The 15638-nt window shown below is 43.5% G+C and overlaps 1 protein-coding gene across 1 annotated transcript in view; it reads right to left on the bottom strand.

Moving 5' to 3' along the window:
- LRRK2 (leucine rich repeat kinase 2) overlaps positions 1–15638 on the bottom strand; it is a 247136-nt gene that overhangs the window by 81709 nt on the left and 149789 nt on the right. The window contains exons 33-38 of the mRNA XM_088480191.1: positions 12972–13173; positions 9434–9522; positions 8170–8357; positions 6866–7020; positions 6266–6412; positions 1261–1452 (exon numbers count right to left, since the gene is read on the bottom strand). Coding sequence (XP_088336317.1) covers positions 1261–1452; positions 6266–6412; positions 6866–7020; positions 8170–8357; positions 9434–9522; positions 12972–13173 — 973 coding nt within the window. The remainder of the gene's footprint in view (positions 1–1260; positions 1453–6265; positions 6413–6865; positions 7021–8169; positions 8358–9433; positions 9523–12971; positions 13174–15638) is intronic.

The following is a 15638-nucleotide window of genomic DNA, read 5'->3' as shown; positions in this document are numbered from 1 at the left end:
AGGAGGAGGGCTTTTCTATCAGGAACACTCCCTTGCTGTCTGCTTCTGGCAGGCTTCCTGTGTGAGACTTCTGTAGACTGAGGGCTTCAATTTAAGAACACAGAACTGGGTCATAGGGTTAACTCTTTACTTTCTACATGCAGGCAAGTCCTAGAGGTCCCTTGTCTCCTCACCTTATTGATATAGAAAAATACTGACCTCCTTAAAACACCACAACCATTAAGTTTGTGCATCTTTATTAAGACTTTACTTTTAATATTTGGTACATGTATTTCCAACAGTACAGTTCAGTGACAAGCACAGGTGAAAATATTTTGCCTTGTGCTTTATATTTTGTTGGGCAAACCTTACCAAGACAAGTGAAATAGCTTACAGAGCAGACTACCTGCAGTTAGCTCTGAAAAAAACTAATCTCTAAGTGCTTACGCCAGGACAGGGATAAAGATCTACAAATATAATGTCTTGCTCAGAAGTGTATTAATGCCCAAGGGGGTCTGTGTACAGAAGGCCCACATCCCCACCAGCCCTCCCCTCCCTTAGTTGCACATCTTACCTTGTGCACTACATAGCCATCTTCAAAGTGATATTCGGGAAGATGGTGCATGTGCACAAGGCAGCGAAGGCTCAGTTGCAGCAGAGTCTTTGCTTTTATTGTGTGGCGCCATCTTCCCGAAGAGGTCATTAGGAAGATTTCACCACAGAGGAAAAAAGGACCCGCTTACCGGCACAAGGTAAGGATAATCTGGGTGCAAGGTGTGTACTGCACACCCTGCACCCATTATAAATACGCCTATGGTATCACCGTTTCAGTCCTAAATACAATATTATTATTAAACTTACTTCTGGATAAAAAAACAGCACAAGCTGAATCAACTTCTTTTGGACTTTTTTGTGTTAAGAGACTGAATCCAGCTGCATATAGCAATCTGGCTGCTTGGTGTGAGTACCAATTTAAGAGTATAGCTTCCAGCGTCAATGAGGTCAGTTAGAGCGGTCAGAAGATGGCTGCATGCCCAGGCCAACAGCACTGGTCTTTCAGACACATTTTCCAATAACCCTGATAATGATCTTGTCATTATCAAACATTGAAGTTATTTACATGGACAGGTTAGGCCAATTGTCTGATACATCTGTGAGAATGCAGCATGTGAAGTTAGAATAAGAGGATTTTATTATTGCACTAATATATCTTTATGTACACCTCACACACAAACATGCAAATTCACACTACTTACATACTGTATATTAATAAAGACTTACCTTCTTCAGCTTTCACTAGCAGATCAGATATAAGTATTTTTTTGTGCTCTTGGTTATCATTGAAACTGTATAACACCCACTTTTTCAACAATGTTTCAAATTCTCCAGATATGTCAGTTTCCAGCAAACCAGGAAACCATTCCTCCATTAGAGAATCAATATGATCCACAACCTGTCCCAATAGAATGCAACCTAAATAAAATGAATACATAATAATGAATGCCCATTTATCACGAACACAAAAAAGACAGAAAAATGCATTAACCATGTAAAAACAACCATTAACGGCACCCGGCAGGGATACCCTTTGTCCCTTTAATGTTTTTTGCTGGTTATGGAACCGTTGGTGACAAGGGTTTGGGCCAATCCACACAAATCAATCAAGGTGGGTGGTGTAGAGCATAAGATGACGTTATACAATGACAAAGTCCTATTGACAATAGCGGATCCAATCTCCTTACTTCCCCACTTATTTAAAGAGATTGGAGACACTCTGTGTACAAAATTAGAAAAACACAGAGATCTTAGACTTCTATATGTCAGGGGATGTTAAACACACACTGGCACAAAACTATCATTCCCAGTGGCATCTGCGCCAGATTAAATATTTGGGAGTCAACATTACAAAGACTTGTTACCAACTTTTTCAAGCTACTAGCGCAATTTAAGGCAGATATTGATCTAGAGTGGGCATTATATTTCATGGATTGGATAGGTCTATGCTGTCCAGATTAATTTATTACCGCAATTGATCTACTTATTTCAAACCCTTCCTGTGAGGGTTCCCGCATATGTTTTTTTAGATATCTACAAAATATTACCTCCCAATTCATATAGTCAAACAACCACTATAGAGTGAGAAGTAAACATTTACAGAGGTCCACAGTGGAGGGAGATTTGAGTGTCCCAAATGTAAAATTCTATTGCATAGCAACCAGGCTTGCTCAGTGTGTCTTATGGAACCAGCCAAAATCAGAGAGAGTGTGGGCAACAACAGACAGGAGCGCTAGGAATGGAATTGGTCTACCCCAACTGGCACTCCCTGGGTCCTCTGCATGCCATCTAGTCATATTGCACATATTGGCTATCTGGGACTTTGCTAATCGCCGTTTTTTAAATCGCTCCCCACCCAAGTCCAACAGTTCCAATATTTAACAATCCAGAATTCTGGCCTTGGTGTAACCCGTCTCTATTTAGAACCCGGCTATTTGGGGGGGGATCAGAGTGCTAAATGACATTACCCTGGGTCAGCTGTCCCCCACATTTGCAGAAGTGTAGGACAAATTTCACACAAACATTTTACCAATATCTTTAATTATGACATTTTTACTCTACAGTTAAAAATGAACTGGCAGACAGATCTTTAACTACTTGTGAATCACTGGCCCTGAGTGGTGCTGGCACTAAGGATCTTGTCTTCACCCAGAATGCAGAACTCCAGCGGTCTGGGTCAGCTCTGAGAAATACACATAAGCAGGCATAGGAGGATGACCTAGGGGGAAGCTGTAGATAATGAAGACTAGGGAGATATACGTACTTAAGTAGTAAAAAGCTCCATTTGTGTATAAAGTAATATGCTTATAAATCTCTACAGGTGATATTTTCTGTATAAACTGAATACAATTATCTCAGAGATCTCTAGTTTGTGGTGGAGATGTGGTACAGACGTAAAAACATTTCAGCATACACAGTGGTGTTGCCCAAAGTTCAAACCCTTTTAGAATAAGATTAGCTATTTTGTTAATTCCATAATAGGCTTGAGTGTGCCTCTAAGCCCCAAATACTTTCTCTTGCCACTGAGCAACCCAGACGACAGTCATAATCAACATAAATTAATTAGACATATACTTTTGACGGTTGCATGTCAGCTGGTGGCATATTGGAAACGAACTGAAACCCTGCATATATGGGAGATTATAATCGAAGTCTGGCACATACATTTTATGGAATACATAACTAGTATTCTGCATGGCTCCTCTAAGAGAATGGGGACTGTGGACCTCACATTTTAATGTTCCTCCAGCATTTTTCTAACATCTTTCCAGTACCCCTACATTTGGCTTTTACACTCTCGGACCATACATTTCTCAAGTCTGGTGGAGTTTTCAGATGGGTTCAGGTGGGCCGGACCCCCAACACCATCACCTCCACTGCCTCAGAGGTTTCTGTGAAAAGTGACTCATTTTTATAAAAAAAAACAACATTTTTTTACATTTAGATGTACTTAATAAAGATGTAAATATTTAATATCCTCTCGAAAATATGTCTAAAGTCATATGGTGTGTAGTTTGGCTATTTTATACCTTACAAGAAAACCAAAGTGCTATATAATTCTAACTAAAATACATTCAGCAGAATATTGGTGACTGTTTAGTTTTAGCAAAGCATTTGCTTTTACAGAGTTTCTACAACAATAGGATTGTCGGCTTTATTCATGTCCCGTGACGGTTTTATTACTACTTTTATTTTTCTGTGCTACATCAGGAATTCATACCCTAAATAATCACATAATGCAATAAGAATAATAACTAGTCCTTTACCCCTTTCCCAAAGCACTAAATATAGGTATTATCATGATGTATAAAGTTATATGAATTGCTTTGAGTCTCTGCCTTTAACCACTTGATAACACTTTTTTTGCCTGCTAATGTATGTTGAGAATACCAAGCGGAAGAGTTCATACATATGAAAGTTTGTAACAGGGGCGGAACTAGCGGCGGTGCAGCTGGTGCCTTGCATCGGGGCCCGCTGTGGTGCAGGTTCCCATGGCCGCCTGCATCCGACAGCACCACTGCCTGCCAACCTGGTCCCCATTAATGAAATGGTTGGAGCCGAAGCGAGCCCGCTTTGGCCGCTCTGGCTCCAACAAGATGGACACCCGCCGCGGCCCGGCCCCCTGTTATGACACAGCACGCGTGACGTCATGACATCACGTGCGCTGTGTCATAACAAGGGGCCGGGCTGCTGGAAGGGATCGAGAGGAGCCGAAGAGGAAGAAGCAAATAAGGTAGGTAAGTGGTGGTGGTTTGGGGGGAGAGAGAGAAAGAGGCTGACACACACACTGGTGGGGAGAGAAAGAAGCTGACACACATGCTGGGGGGGAGAAGAGGCTGACACACACATGTTGGGGGGGGAGGAAGAGGCTGACACACATGCTAGGGGGGGAGAAGAGGCTGACAAACACGCTGGGGGGGTAGAGGCTGGCACACATGCTGGGGGGGAGAGGCTGACACAGCTGACATACGCTGGGGGGGAAAGAGGCTGACACACGCTTGGGGGGAAAGAGGCTGACACACGCTTGGGGGGAAAGAGGCTGACACAGGCTAGGGGGGAAAGAGGCTGACACAGGCTAGGGGGGAAAGAGGCTGACACAGGCTAGGGGGGGAAAGAGGCTGACACAGGCTAGGGGGGGAAAGAGGCTGACACAGGCTAGGGGGGGAAAGAGGCTGACACAGGCTAGGGGGGGAAAGAGGCTGACACAGGCTAGGGGGGGAAAGAGGCTGACACAGGCTAGGGGGGAAAGAGGCTGACAAACGCTAGGGGGGAAAGAGGCTGACAAACGCTAGGGGGGAAAGAGGCTCACACACGCTAGGGGGAAAGAGGCTCACACACGCTAGGGGGAAAGAGGCTGACACACGCTAGGGGTGAAAGAGGCTGACACACGCTAGGGTGGAAAGAGGTTGACACACGCTAGGGGGGACAGAGGCTGACACGCTGGGGGGAAAGAGGCTGACACACGCTGGGGGGAAAGAGGCTGACACACGCTGGGGGGAAAGAGGCTGACACACGCTGGGGGGGAAAGAGGCTGACACACGCTGGGGGGAAAGAGGCTGACACACGCTGGGGGGGGAAGAGGCTGACACACGCTGGGGGGGAAAGAGGCTGACACACGCTGGGGGGGAAAGAGGCTGACACACACTGGGGGGAAGAGGCTGACACACACTGGGGGGGAAAGAGGCTGACACACGCTGGGGGGGAAAGAGGCTGACACACGCTGGGGGGGAAAGAGGCTGACACACGCTGGGGGGGAAAGAGGCTGACACACGCTGGGGGGGAAAGAGGCTGACACACGCTGGGGGGGAAAGAGGCTGACACACGCTGGGGGGGAAAGAGGCTGACACACGCTGGGGGGGAAAGAGGCTGACACACGCTGGGGGGGAAAGAGGCTGACACACGCTGGGGGGGAAAGAGGCTGACACACGCTGGGGGGGAAAGAGGCTGACACACGCTGGGGGGGAAAGAGGCTGACACACGCTGGGGGGGAAAGAGGCTGACACACACTGGGGGGGAAAGAGGCTGACACACGCTGGGGGGGAAAGAGGCTGACACACGCTGGGGGGGAAAGAGGCTGACACACGCTGGGGGGGAAAGAGGCTGACACACGCTGGGGGGGAAAGAGGCTGACACACGCTGGGGGGGAAAGAGGCTGACACACTCTGGGGGGGAAAGAGGCTGACACACGCTGGGGGGGAAAGAGGCTGACACACGCTGGGGGAAAGAGGCTGAGACACACGCTGGGGGGGAAGAACGTGGCTGACACACGCTGGGGGGGAAGAACGAGGCAGAGACATGCTGGGGATGGAGTGAGAATGAGGCTGACGGGCTGGGGGGGAGAACGAGGCTGACACACTCGAGCTGGACAGACTGGATTTACTGACTGGGGGGGCAGTGAGGGGTGGTGAGAAAACAAGGCTGGGCAGCAGGACAGACACTGGATTTAATTACTGGGGTGGAGTAATGGGTGGTGAAAAAATGTTGTGGTGCAAGGTGCCAGGAAAGGGGGGGGGGGGGGGCAAAGCATATTCTTGTACCTGGGCCCACCACTCTCTAGTTCCGCCACTGGCTTGTAAGCTTGCAAGTAGGGCCCTTTTACCACTCTATTAACACCCAGTGTTCCTCTTTGACTGTGTAATGCAAAATAATAAGTATGCCCTATATAAATATAAAAAATATTATTAATAATAATAATAAATACATACAACGGTCAAAAAGGAGCATCATTTACCTTTCCTGCCTGATGGAACAGTGATTTTCAAGAAATTGTTTGGGTTACTTTGTAGACTTGTAGACTCCACCAAACAGTAAGCTTCTGGAGACCAGTTTAGGTAGATTCCTTGCCTCCAGTACATTCGGTTAGGGCGTTGCGCTCGTTCTAATGTGATACATGAAGAAAGTCAAAACATGCAACAGGGGAACTTCCATAGAAAAAAATTACTGGAAAAATTTTAAAAAAGAAACCTGTTACACACTTAGAAAGTAGAAAGGGTATTTTTTTTTAGAACACACAATCCTGCTATAAAAAGAGAACGTTTTAGGCACAGCAAGATGCTGTACATGACAGCACAGTAAGTGCTGTAATATATATCCGAGTGCTGAGGTGTCTGTACGAGCACTGCATTTTTGACTCAAATAACCCTGCTCCGTCTGTATAAGTATTCAAGATATCCTTAGGTGTAAAACCAGAAATAAAGGATTTTTAAAGAGAATATTTACCTATAAGCTTGGACATTTTTGTGGTCTCTCTGACCTATTATATGCAAGTTAAAACATTATAAATCACAGCTTTAAAAGAAGTCATCAAGACAGAAAAAGGAAGACTACTGACCTCTGCCACACAACATGTATGGGGAAACTTCTAGAAGTCTGTTGATAAGCCTGGACCAGAAACCCATGGGAAAATATGACATTTCATACAATCGTATGATGACCTCTGAATTTTCACAATGAGGTAATTCAATGACTGGTCGATGGTCTGATAAGCTACAAAAACACAATATTTCCTGAGATGATTTTGAACAGCTGTAAACAACAAATTATATATCGAAAAAACAAAAACATTTACAGGACACAAGTCGATGTCAATTACTCTTTCAGTTGTACCAAATTAAAGAAGCTCAACTTGTGTATTTATCTGTCAATTTTATAGTCGGTCTGATACATCTGAAGGGGAGTCTCTAGTATGTTTGCAGATTATCACATGGCCTCACCTTCCCCCACACTCCATGTGTGTTCCAGTACATGTTAAAGTGTTATGTCCAGAGCAATGGCAACTTTACAGTTAAATTAAAAAAAATTGTGGTTAGAACAGATTGCTTGTATAAATTGTTATTGAAGACAGAAAACTAAAGTTATAGCAAATGCATTTAAAGTTCACCCTGGTGGTCCAATCAGGTTCAGATGACATTCTGCCAGCTGCATTGTATTGCAACTCTGATTTATATTTACCAGAGGCATTGCGCTCAATCGGGTCCCGACACCCAGCATAATCATGTAAAACCCCTCGCCAAATACAGAGTGGCAAAGTAAACCCATCCTGTCACAATTTGCAAATGTATTTTTAGGAAATGGTTCAAGCGTTGTTAAGAAAATGCTCTGCCAAATAAAATAGAAGAGCACTAAGGTGGAAAAATTGCTAATTCGTCTGGTTTTCTCAAGCAGAAGAACTGATAGTTTGAGGAATAAGTGGGGTGTACATCTGAGAAACAGAGGGGGTCCAAGACACCAGACCGACTTCAGTTCTGTTAGTTAGTGGGAGAGAATTTTACACTGTAATTTTGGTTTCAGAAAGGAGTTCTTTTTTAAGGTGGCACCTGAGATTTCATTGGACTCAAAAAGTTTTCATGTTTTTGCTGCTATACTTGCATGTTGATCATCCCTGACTACAAATGCTGTCAGACAGACAGTGATACCAAGTTTGTGTGCTCGCACTAATTAGACAACCATAATAACAGAGTAACAAATGATGCCTAGTCTGGATGGTGAAAGATCACATAACATTTGGCCATTCATGTGAATTAACAATTTGGACAAAATACAGTTTTTCCAAAATCAAGCAGATCTTCATTTGTGCTGACAAATTCAATCACAAATGAGTGAAAACGTCAATATTGATAGTGTTTGTGCAGATACCTGCTTGGAATGAGAAGATGCTCCTCACCAAGGGGTAAAGCTATTTGAAACTTTTCCAAAAGCTTAAAGTACTGTGACACATAATTTTTAGGAAACTTCCTTTTCTTGAAAAGGAATTTCTCCACATCTGTACAATGGATAATCCCTTTAGGATATCTATGACTCCCATCAACTTTCACTGTCAAAATCTAAAGAAAAAGGAGGAAAGAAAAAACACATTTAGCCACATGACTGCAATGAGAAGAGATTGCACTTCTATATTCATTTGCCATTTAATTTACATAATGAACACACACATAATGCAAAATCTGTTACAAAGGTAAGCACCATGTTCAGTAAGTCACAAAGGAGCTATTGAAATGCATCCACATTGAAAATGTGGTTGTTCGCCCTTACCGCCCCCTATCTATTCTCTTAATTTCACTGACATCATCATTATCAGTACTCACTTGCACCATCTCTATGCTTGCTGCAAGAGATCTGTATCAAAACAGATTGATCTATCTAGATATACTGTACACACAGCTCTGCATAGCACGTAATTCCACAGGTACATGAGTAAACAGCTAGCAAGCCCCTTTATTTGGCAGGTTACGCCCCTCAGCCGTAAGCAGAGATGCAAATGAGTCATTTAAGACTTCAAATCACCCACCAATGTGTGTACTTGGCTACAGAGCATTCGCACTGTAAAAGCAAGATCCGTCCACAAAAACGGACATGCGCTCAACAGGTTGGGAATGGGATCCCAGCGGTCAGGATGCCGATGGTCAGAATACCAATAGAATTTCGTAATTAACCCTAACCCTTATCCTCCCCCTAACCCACCTTTCTCGCAGCCTAATACCCTAACCCTCCCCTCTGACAGCCTAACACTCCCCCTAGTGCCTAACCCTAATACTCGCCATCGGGATGTCAGCAATCGGGATTCTGGAACAGAGATTTAGACTGCTGCCGGGATTCTGACCACCAGGATCCTAACCGTTGGGATGCCGACTACATCCCGTGCTCAACTCTGCATTGACACCAAAGTATGTTGCCAGCAGAGAGCACACATCAGATCACAAGAATTAAATCTGCGCTACACCAGTCATGACTGTAGGTATACAATTCTCTGTAGAAATAAAGGAGTTCTACTGACAATAACTTATGAAGAGTACCTATATATTGTATTTTGAACATTTTGTAACTACAAAATTCTTCTGCTTACTAAGTGGCCTGCATATTTAAATTAAAGTATAAAACGTAATATAAACAAACATACAACCTGTGCCATTATTTTACAGAGCCACTGAGGGTCAACAAAATAAAGGTCTTGAAGTTGAAGAGCTGGGTCCTCAAAGTGCAATAATACCCCTATCAAAATATAAAATAAACATGAAGTCAATAACAAGGATCAAAACAAATGTGTTCACACTCAACAACAGCAATCTTGTATAGCTGCTGACATTTGCCTACTCACAGTCACAGATATAAGGGCAGATTCTGAGTAACTTTGCACCTGGACAAACCATGTTGCACTGCAAGGAGTGCAATTACATTTCTTTGCATGCAGGGTGAATACTGGCTGCTGTTGCATCTACCCCACAAAAGCTGGGCAGCTTTACACTGAAAATTTAGATTGAAGTTTGGACAAGTTCCTCTCAAATATAAATCTCTCGGCATATTTTAAATCTGCCCCACCTGCAGTGCAGCATGGTTTAGCCAAAGTGCATTTACTTGCTTTTTCTTGCTTTGCTCCTAAGCTCTGAATCAGCACTAAAATGCACAAATTTACAAAGAACCAAATTTACTGCTATTAAACACACTCTTCACCACATCTCTCTCAACGTGCCAAATTATGACCTCCATTCCATTCTGCTTCCAATGTGCAATATTTCATCTCCATTCCTTACTCCCAACTTGCAGTCCTTGTTGCCTCCAATCCATCTTCTCATGGCACTGCCTTCTACTACTATGCTAATACTACACTATACACCGTGACTACAATTTCTTTTGACTTTCTGCACTAAAAGCTCTTTTAAGTTAGGAATTACTACAGGAAGTAGTAGAACAGTTTGCCACTATGTAGATATCTCTAGTAACAGTGACCCCATTATAGATAATCATGAGCCCATGGAGGACAACTCAATTGAAAGAGGGAATTACTAATCTTACAAAATAGGTGTCCCATTAAAAGCTAAAGTCTAGTGATCACCAGACAATAACCTCTACAGTAGAGAAAAATAATTGAGTCCACAGATAGGGGACCATCTCCCTCAATCTGGCTTCCAATAATTAAGGTGATCTCATATTTGACAGAGAGGAATCCCATCTTTCATATGATGTTACCCTCAAGCAAATACAGTCTGATGATCATATGCGATCACAAGACATTATTACCCTGCACTACGGAAAACATACGTTTTTAATATAGCAGAGGGTACTATGTTCCCTATTACCCACATAAAGCCATTTGGTACATATAGGAGCAGCCACATTTAAAAGAAGGGAGTCTTCACTTTCAAATGAAGTGGCCCCTGCGCTATGGAAAAATTCAGTTTCATGCTGGCCCCAACACACATGGAGGCATCTTTGTTTGAGTCCCCTCTCTCATACATTGTAACCCTTTATTGTCTGGTGGTGATCACCAGGTAATAACTAAAACAGTATACAAAAAGTAACATTTTCCACAGATGGGGGAGGGAGAATGGGATCTACTGTCCAGATTCTTCCATCTTGTGTCAAAAACAAAAAAAAAGGCCCTTCATTTAATGCAGATTTTACAGGTTAAACAATGGTAGGCCTTGTTCGTCTATGCTTTTAGTTCACTTTCTTGTAATTTTAAAGTAAAAAACACACTTTATGGCCATTTTTATTACAATAAACATGTTAGAAGCAGCAAAAAGACTAAGGGGAAAATTTACTAAGAATCTTGTTGGGATGCGATCCATTGTCACACCATATTGCCATAATGTTTTTTGCATCAAAACGCACATTTAGCAAGAATTGTGTTTTCTAGCGTGGTCATTCGATGGTGTAACTAGTCGTGTTATGGCGTGTACGAGATCAGGTTCATCGCAAATGAATTCGCAAATGGGTAATATGACAAAACTCACACCCCCCAAATGCACATGTGAATTCAGAGCAAAAGTAAGTAATTTGCAAACATAGGGGGTCATTCAGACCCGCTCGCGAGCAAAGTTCGCTCGCTAGCGGGTCGATGTTGTTAGACTGCACATGCGCATGATGGAGGGAGCTCCGTCGTGCGCATGCGCGAGACCCGGCGAGCAACGAGAAATACGTCGCTCGGGGTCTCGCACCAAAGGGGGCGTGCTGTCGATGGTGACTGACAGCACACCCCCTTTGGTGGGCGTGCCGGGGGCGTGGCGGCCAGACGGAGGCGTTCCCATGGGAACGCCTACAGTCTGAGTCCGGCCCCACTGACATCAGTAATTATGTCGGTGGGAGTGACTTTGGCTCTGATAGAGCCAAAATCACTCCTGGGCTTGAGGCAGCGAGACCCTACCGCAGGGTCTCGTCGCAAGCCCGATGGTCGTGATGGTCACCCACAGCTATACGAGCATCCAGGAGGACGCTCCATTTTCATGGAGGAGGGCCCTGATTCAGAGTGAGCGCTCTGGTCAGAGTGTCCGGCTCTGAATCAGGCCCATAATCCAAGTTGGCCAAAATTGCTCCTGGGCCCTTTCAGTCAGCTGGTGCAGACCATATGAAACAAGCGCCTGTGCACACAGAACAAAATATCCTGCCTCAGCCATGCTTTTGACTAGAAAGAGTGCTGCATCTGAATTTGTGGGCTTTTAGAAGCATCCTGATTGAGTTGGGCTAATTAAAATGATTTTCTCATCTCAACACGATTTTTAAAACCAGTGCATTGATTTTGTGTACAAGCAGTCGGTAGACCGCCCGTACACACAGCACGATTCCCCAATATATCTGCAGATATATTGGGCATCGGCTGTGCAGCAGAGCGAACGTGATATGTCTGAACTACATCGTTCACAGACATATCGCAGGTACACACTGGCAGACAGGCACCCGATATATTGGCCAATATATCTGCCAGTGTGTACCCAGCATTAGTAAATTTGTGATTTGCACCGGGCAATGTTATTTTGACAATGTTTGCTTCGATGGTGCTTTGATGTTATTTGGTTTGCAAAGTCATGTTTGACATGCATTATCCATACAATTTGACCATTATTAAATTCCAGATTGCAAAATTGCACCTTTATCAAAGATTTTGGCCAAATCGACCAAACGCGATTCTTAGTTAATTTCCCCCTAATAGTTTTCTAATAACATCCACACCTATATAAAAAAAAAAAAAATAAAACATACAATTTGTGTAGGTACTGCATAAAAAAAATACAAAATAGGGATATTGATGTTGAAATGTGACAAGTGCAAACTCAGAAAATTTAGTTTACCACAGGGATGGGAAAACCCTCAGCAGCAAAAGGGTACTCTATTTAAAACACACACATTGAATTAAGTGGTCATCTTGATTCTCTCTCAAACTCATACTTGCAATATTAAATACTGATAGCTTTTGGCTAAGAAGCACCATGCCAAAATAATTTTGTATTTTACATAATGTTTTTACACATTAGATTGTTTGCACTTTAGGATTATTAGGACATTAAAGAAAAGGTCACACGTTAGTAACAATGAACATCTGTTCTTAGAAGTGTTACGACGTGTATCCTTTAAGTCAACTAACAATAATCTTTTTATGGTCAACCCTGCAAAGTACACATTCCAGAACACAAAAAAATAAATTATTAGAATAAACAGTGTAATACCAGATTCATTTAGAAAATGGACTGCATATGGTAGTTCCTGTTCATCCAAATGCAAATGGTTTTCTGTTACAATTTCTAGCATCCTCTTGTGGCTGATAACTGGAAATTCCAGTGGAACATTCTTCCGCTCAATCTGAATTTTCTTCTCAAGCTCCAAGTAACTGTCTGGAATCAGTTGACCGAGAACTGGTTGGTCTCTGATCTAAACAATGACCAGAAAAGCAGATTATGGATTAAACATAAAATAAGTATTCAGGAGTATTACAATACTGAAAATAATGTATTCTAAACCTGATATTTTTTTCCTTTTGGTCAGAAAACAATGTATTTAATTTCCATTCATACAGGAGGAGTATAGACTGCTATAAGCAGCAGTATAGCAATAAACCTAAAGATTAACTGGATGAGATACAGAGACTCACATTTGTCCTATTGAAACAAAACCTTTGTCAGTAGATCCAGCATAATCATGGCAATATAATGATTGTTATTATTACATTTATTTACATAGGACTAGCATATTCCATTGCGCTTCACAAGTGGGATACAATAACAAATAGAGACTGGGTACTAACAAACAGAAAAGTAATGGTGCATACACACGGTCAGACTTCTGATCGATCAAATAACGATCGTTGTCTGATCGTCCTGCATGTTCGATATCGAACATCCAGCACATGCACCAACCCCCCACCAACTTTAACGACCCGTGATTAACGATCGCGGGTCCCTACAGTAACCAGGCCAACCTGGTCGATATTGACCAGGTTGGCCTGCATGCACAGGCGATGGTGGATATTGACAATCCGTGCCCGCGCATCAACCATCGTTTGAAGGGGCCAGAAACTGGTCGATATGAACGATATGATCGATATCGTAATTGTTCAAATCGACCAGGGAAATCTGACAGTGTGTATGCACCAATAGAGGGCCTGCTCACATTCTATAAATAAATAGGGATATAGGAATTTGGTAATATATTTTATTAATGGTTATTTATATAGCACACACATTACGCAGCACTTTACATAGAATATTTAGTTTTTCACATTAATTTCTGTTCTAGCAGAACGTACAATCTATACTCCAAACCAAATGGACACACACACACACACACACACACACACACACACATTAGTGTTAATTTATTTGTCAGAAGCCAATTAACTTACCATTAGGTTTTGAATTGTAGGAGAAAACCCCAGTACATGTTTACCAATGTAAACATGGAGAGAACATACAAACTCCACAAAGATAGCTCCATGGTTTAAATCAAACCCACCTTGGTGCTGTAAGGCAACAATACTATTCACTGTGCCACCATGCTGTCCCCATAACAGTTTAAAGTTTTGGCTTAGGATCAAAAAAAACAAACAATAGCTTGACATGACACAGTAGATATACCAGAAACATTCACATGCATATATAACTGTTAAAAAGATTAATCTGAACTAAAGCATAGCCATTGTTCCACAGGGGAAACCTTTTTCCTATTTAACGAACAGACTTTCTGTGTAAAAAGTTATTGAATAATACTGTAGGGAGCTGGTTTGAATTTATCTGGCCAACTAGATTATATATGAATGTTAGAAGATCTACTTAATGATGAACTTGTATTTTAGGTTTGGTGTTTTATTAAAGACAATGGGCCTGATTCAGACCCACTCGCGAGCGGCTGTCCGCTCGCAAGTGGGTCGATGGTCTGCACTGAGCATGCGCACGACGGAGGGAGCTCCGTCGTGCGCATGCGCCAGACACGACGAGCGAAGGACTTTCCTTCGCTCGTTGTGTCCGATCAAAGGGGGCGTGCTGTCAATGTTGATTGACAGCACGCCCCCTTTGGTGGGCGTGCCGGGGGCGTGCCTCCCTGACGGGGGCGTTCCCACGGGAACGCCTCCCGTCAGAAGCCGGCCCACTGACATCACTAGTGATGTCAGTGGGAGTGATTTTGGCTCTGATAGAGCCAAAATCACTCCGGAGCTTGCGGTTGAAAACCTCAACCGCAGGCTCCGGCTCGCAATTTCGATGGTCGCGATGGTCACGACCATCGCGGCCATCAAAATGCACGCTCGTATAGCCTGTGGGTGGTGACCCACAGCTATACGAGCGTCCAGGAGGACGCTCCATGAAAATGGAGCCCGGCCCTCATGCAGAGCGTGCGCTCTGCTCAGAGCGTACGGCTCTGAATGAGGGCCAATGTTCAATGATTTATATCTTCCTCTTCTAATGTAGTGCTTCAAGGTTTCGTATACTAGAATAGTGACGGTTAAGCTTCTGGTTGCTCTTACCTATCACGCTTACACCCCTTTCAGACATTCGACCCGGGAAATTTCGTGCTCAGACCCGGGTAGCACCATTCAGACATGAGCAGGGTTTTTCAGAGTTTTATTCAGAAAATCAGTTTTGCGATTTTAAGTGGACGTGTTGCTGGCACACATTAATGAGGTCATGTAAAGGTGGGGGCTTGGTATAAAGGGACTGGGAGGCGCACCCATAAGGCATTGCTGTATTTACAAGCCCTCTGTCCCCTGTCAGCACCAAATTCATCCTTGCAGCGCGGGTCTCTCTGCAGCATGTATGGCATCAGCCTTGTAGCGCAGATTTCTACCCACCATGTGTGGCGTGTGTCCTCACCTCTCCGGCTGCGGCTGATGAGGTCATCAACAG

Source organism: Taudactylus pleione, unplaced genomic scaffold (genome assembly GCF_031769625.1).
Source record: "Taudactylus pleione unplaced genomic scaffold, aTauple2 ptg000251l, whole genome shotgun sequence".
Taxonomy (NCBI): domain Eukaryota; kingdom Metazoa; phylum Chordata; class Amphibia; order Anura; family Myobatrachidae; genus Taudactylus; species Taudactylus pleione.
Note: the sequence above shows the minus strand (reverse complement) of the source record. Positions and strands in the feature narration are given on the sequence as shown.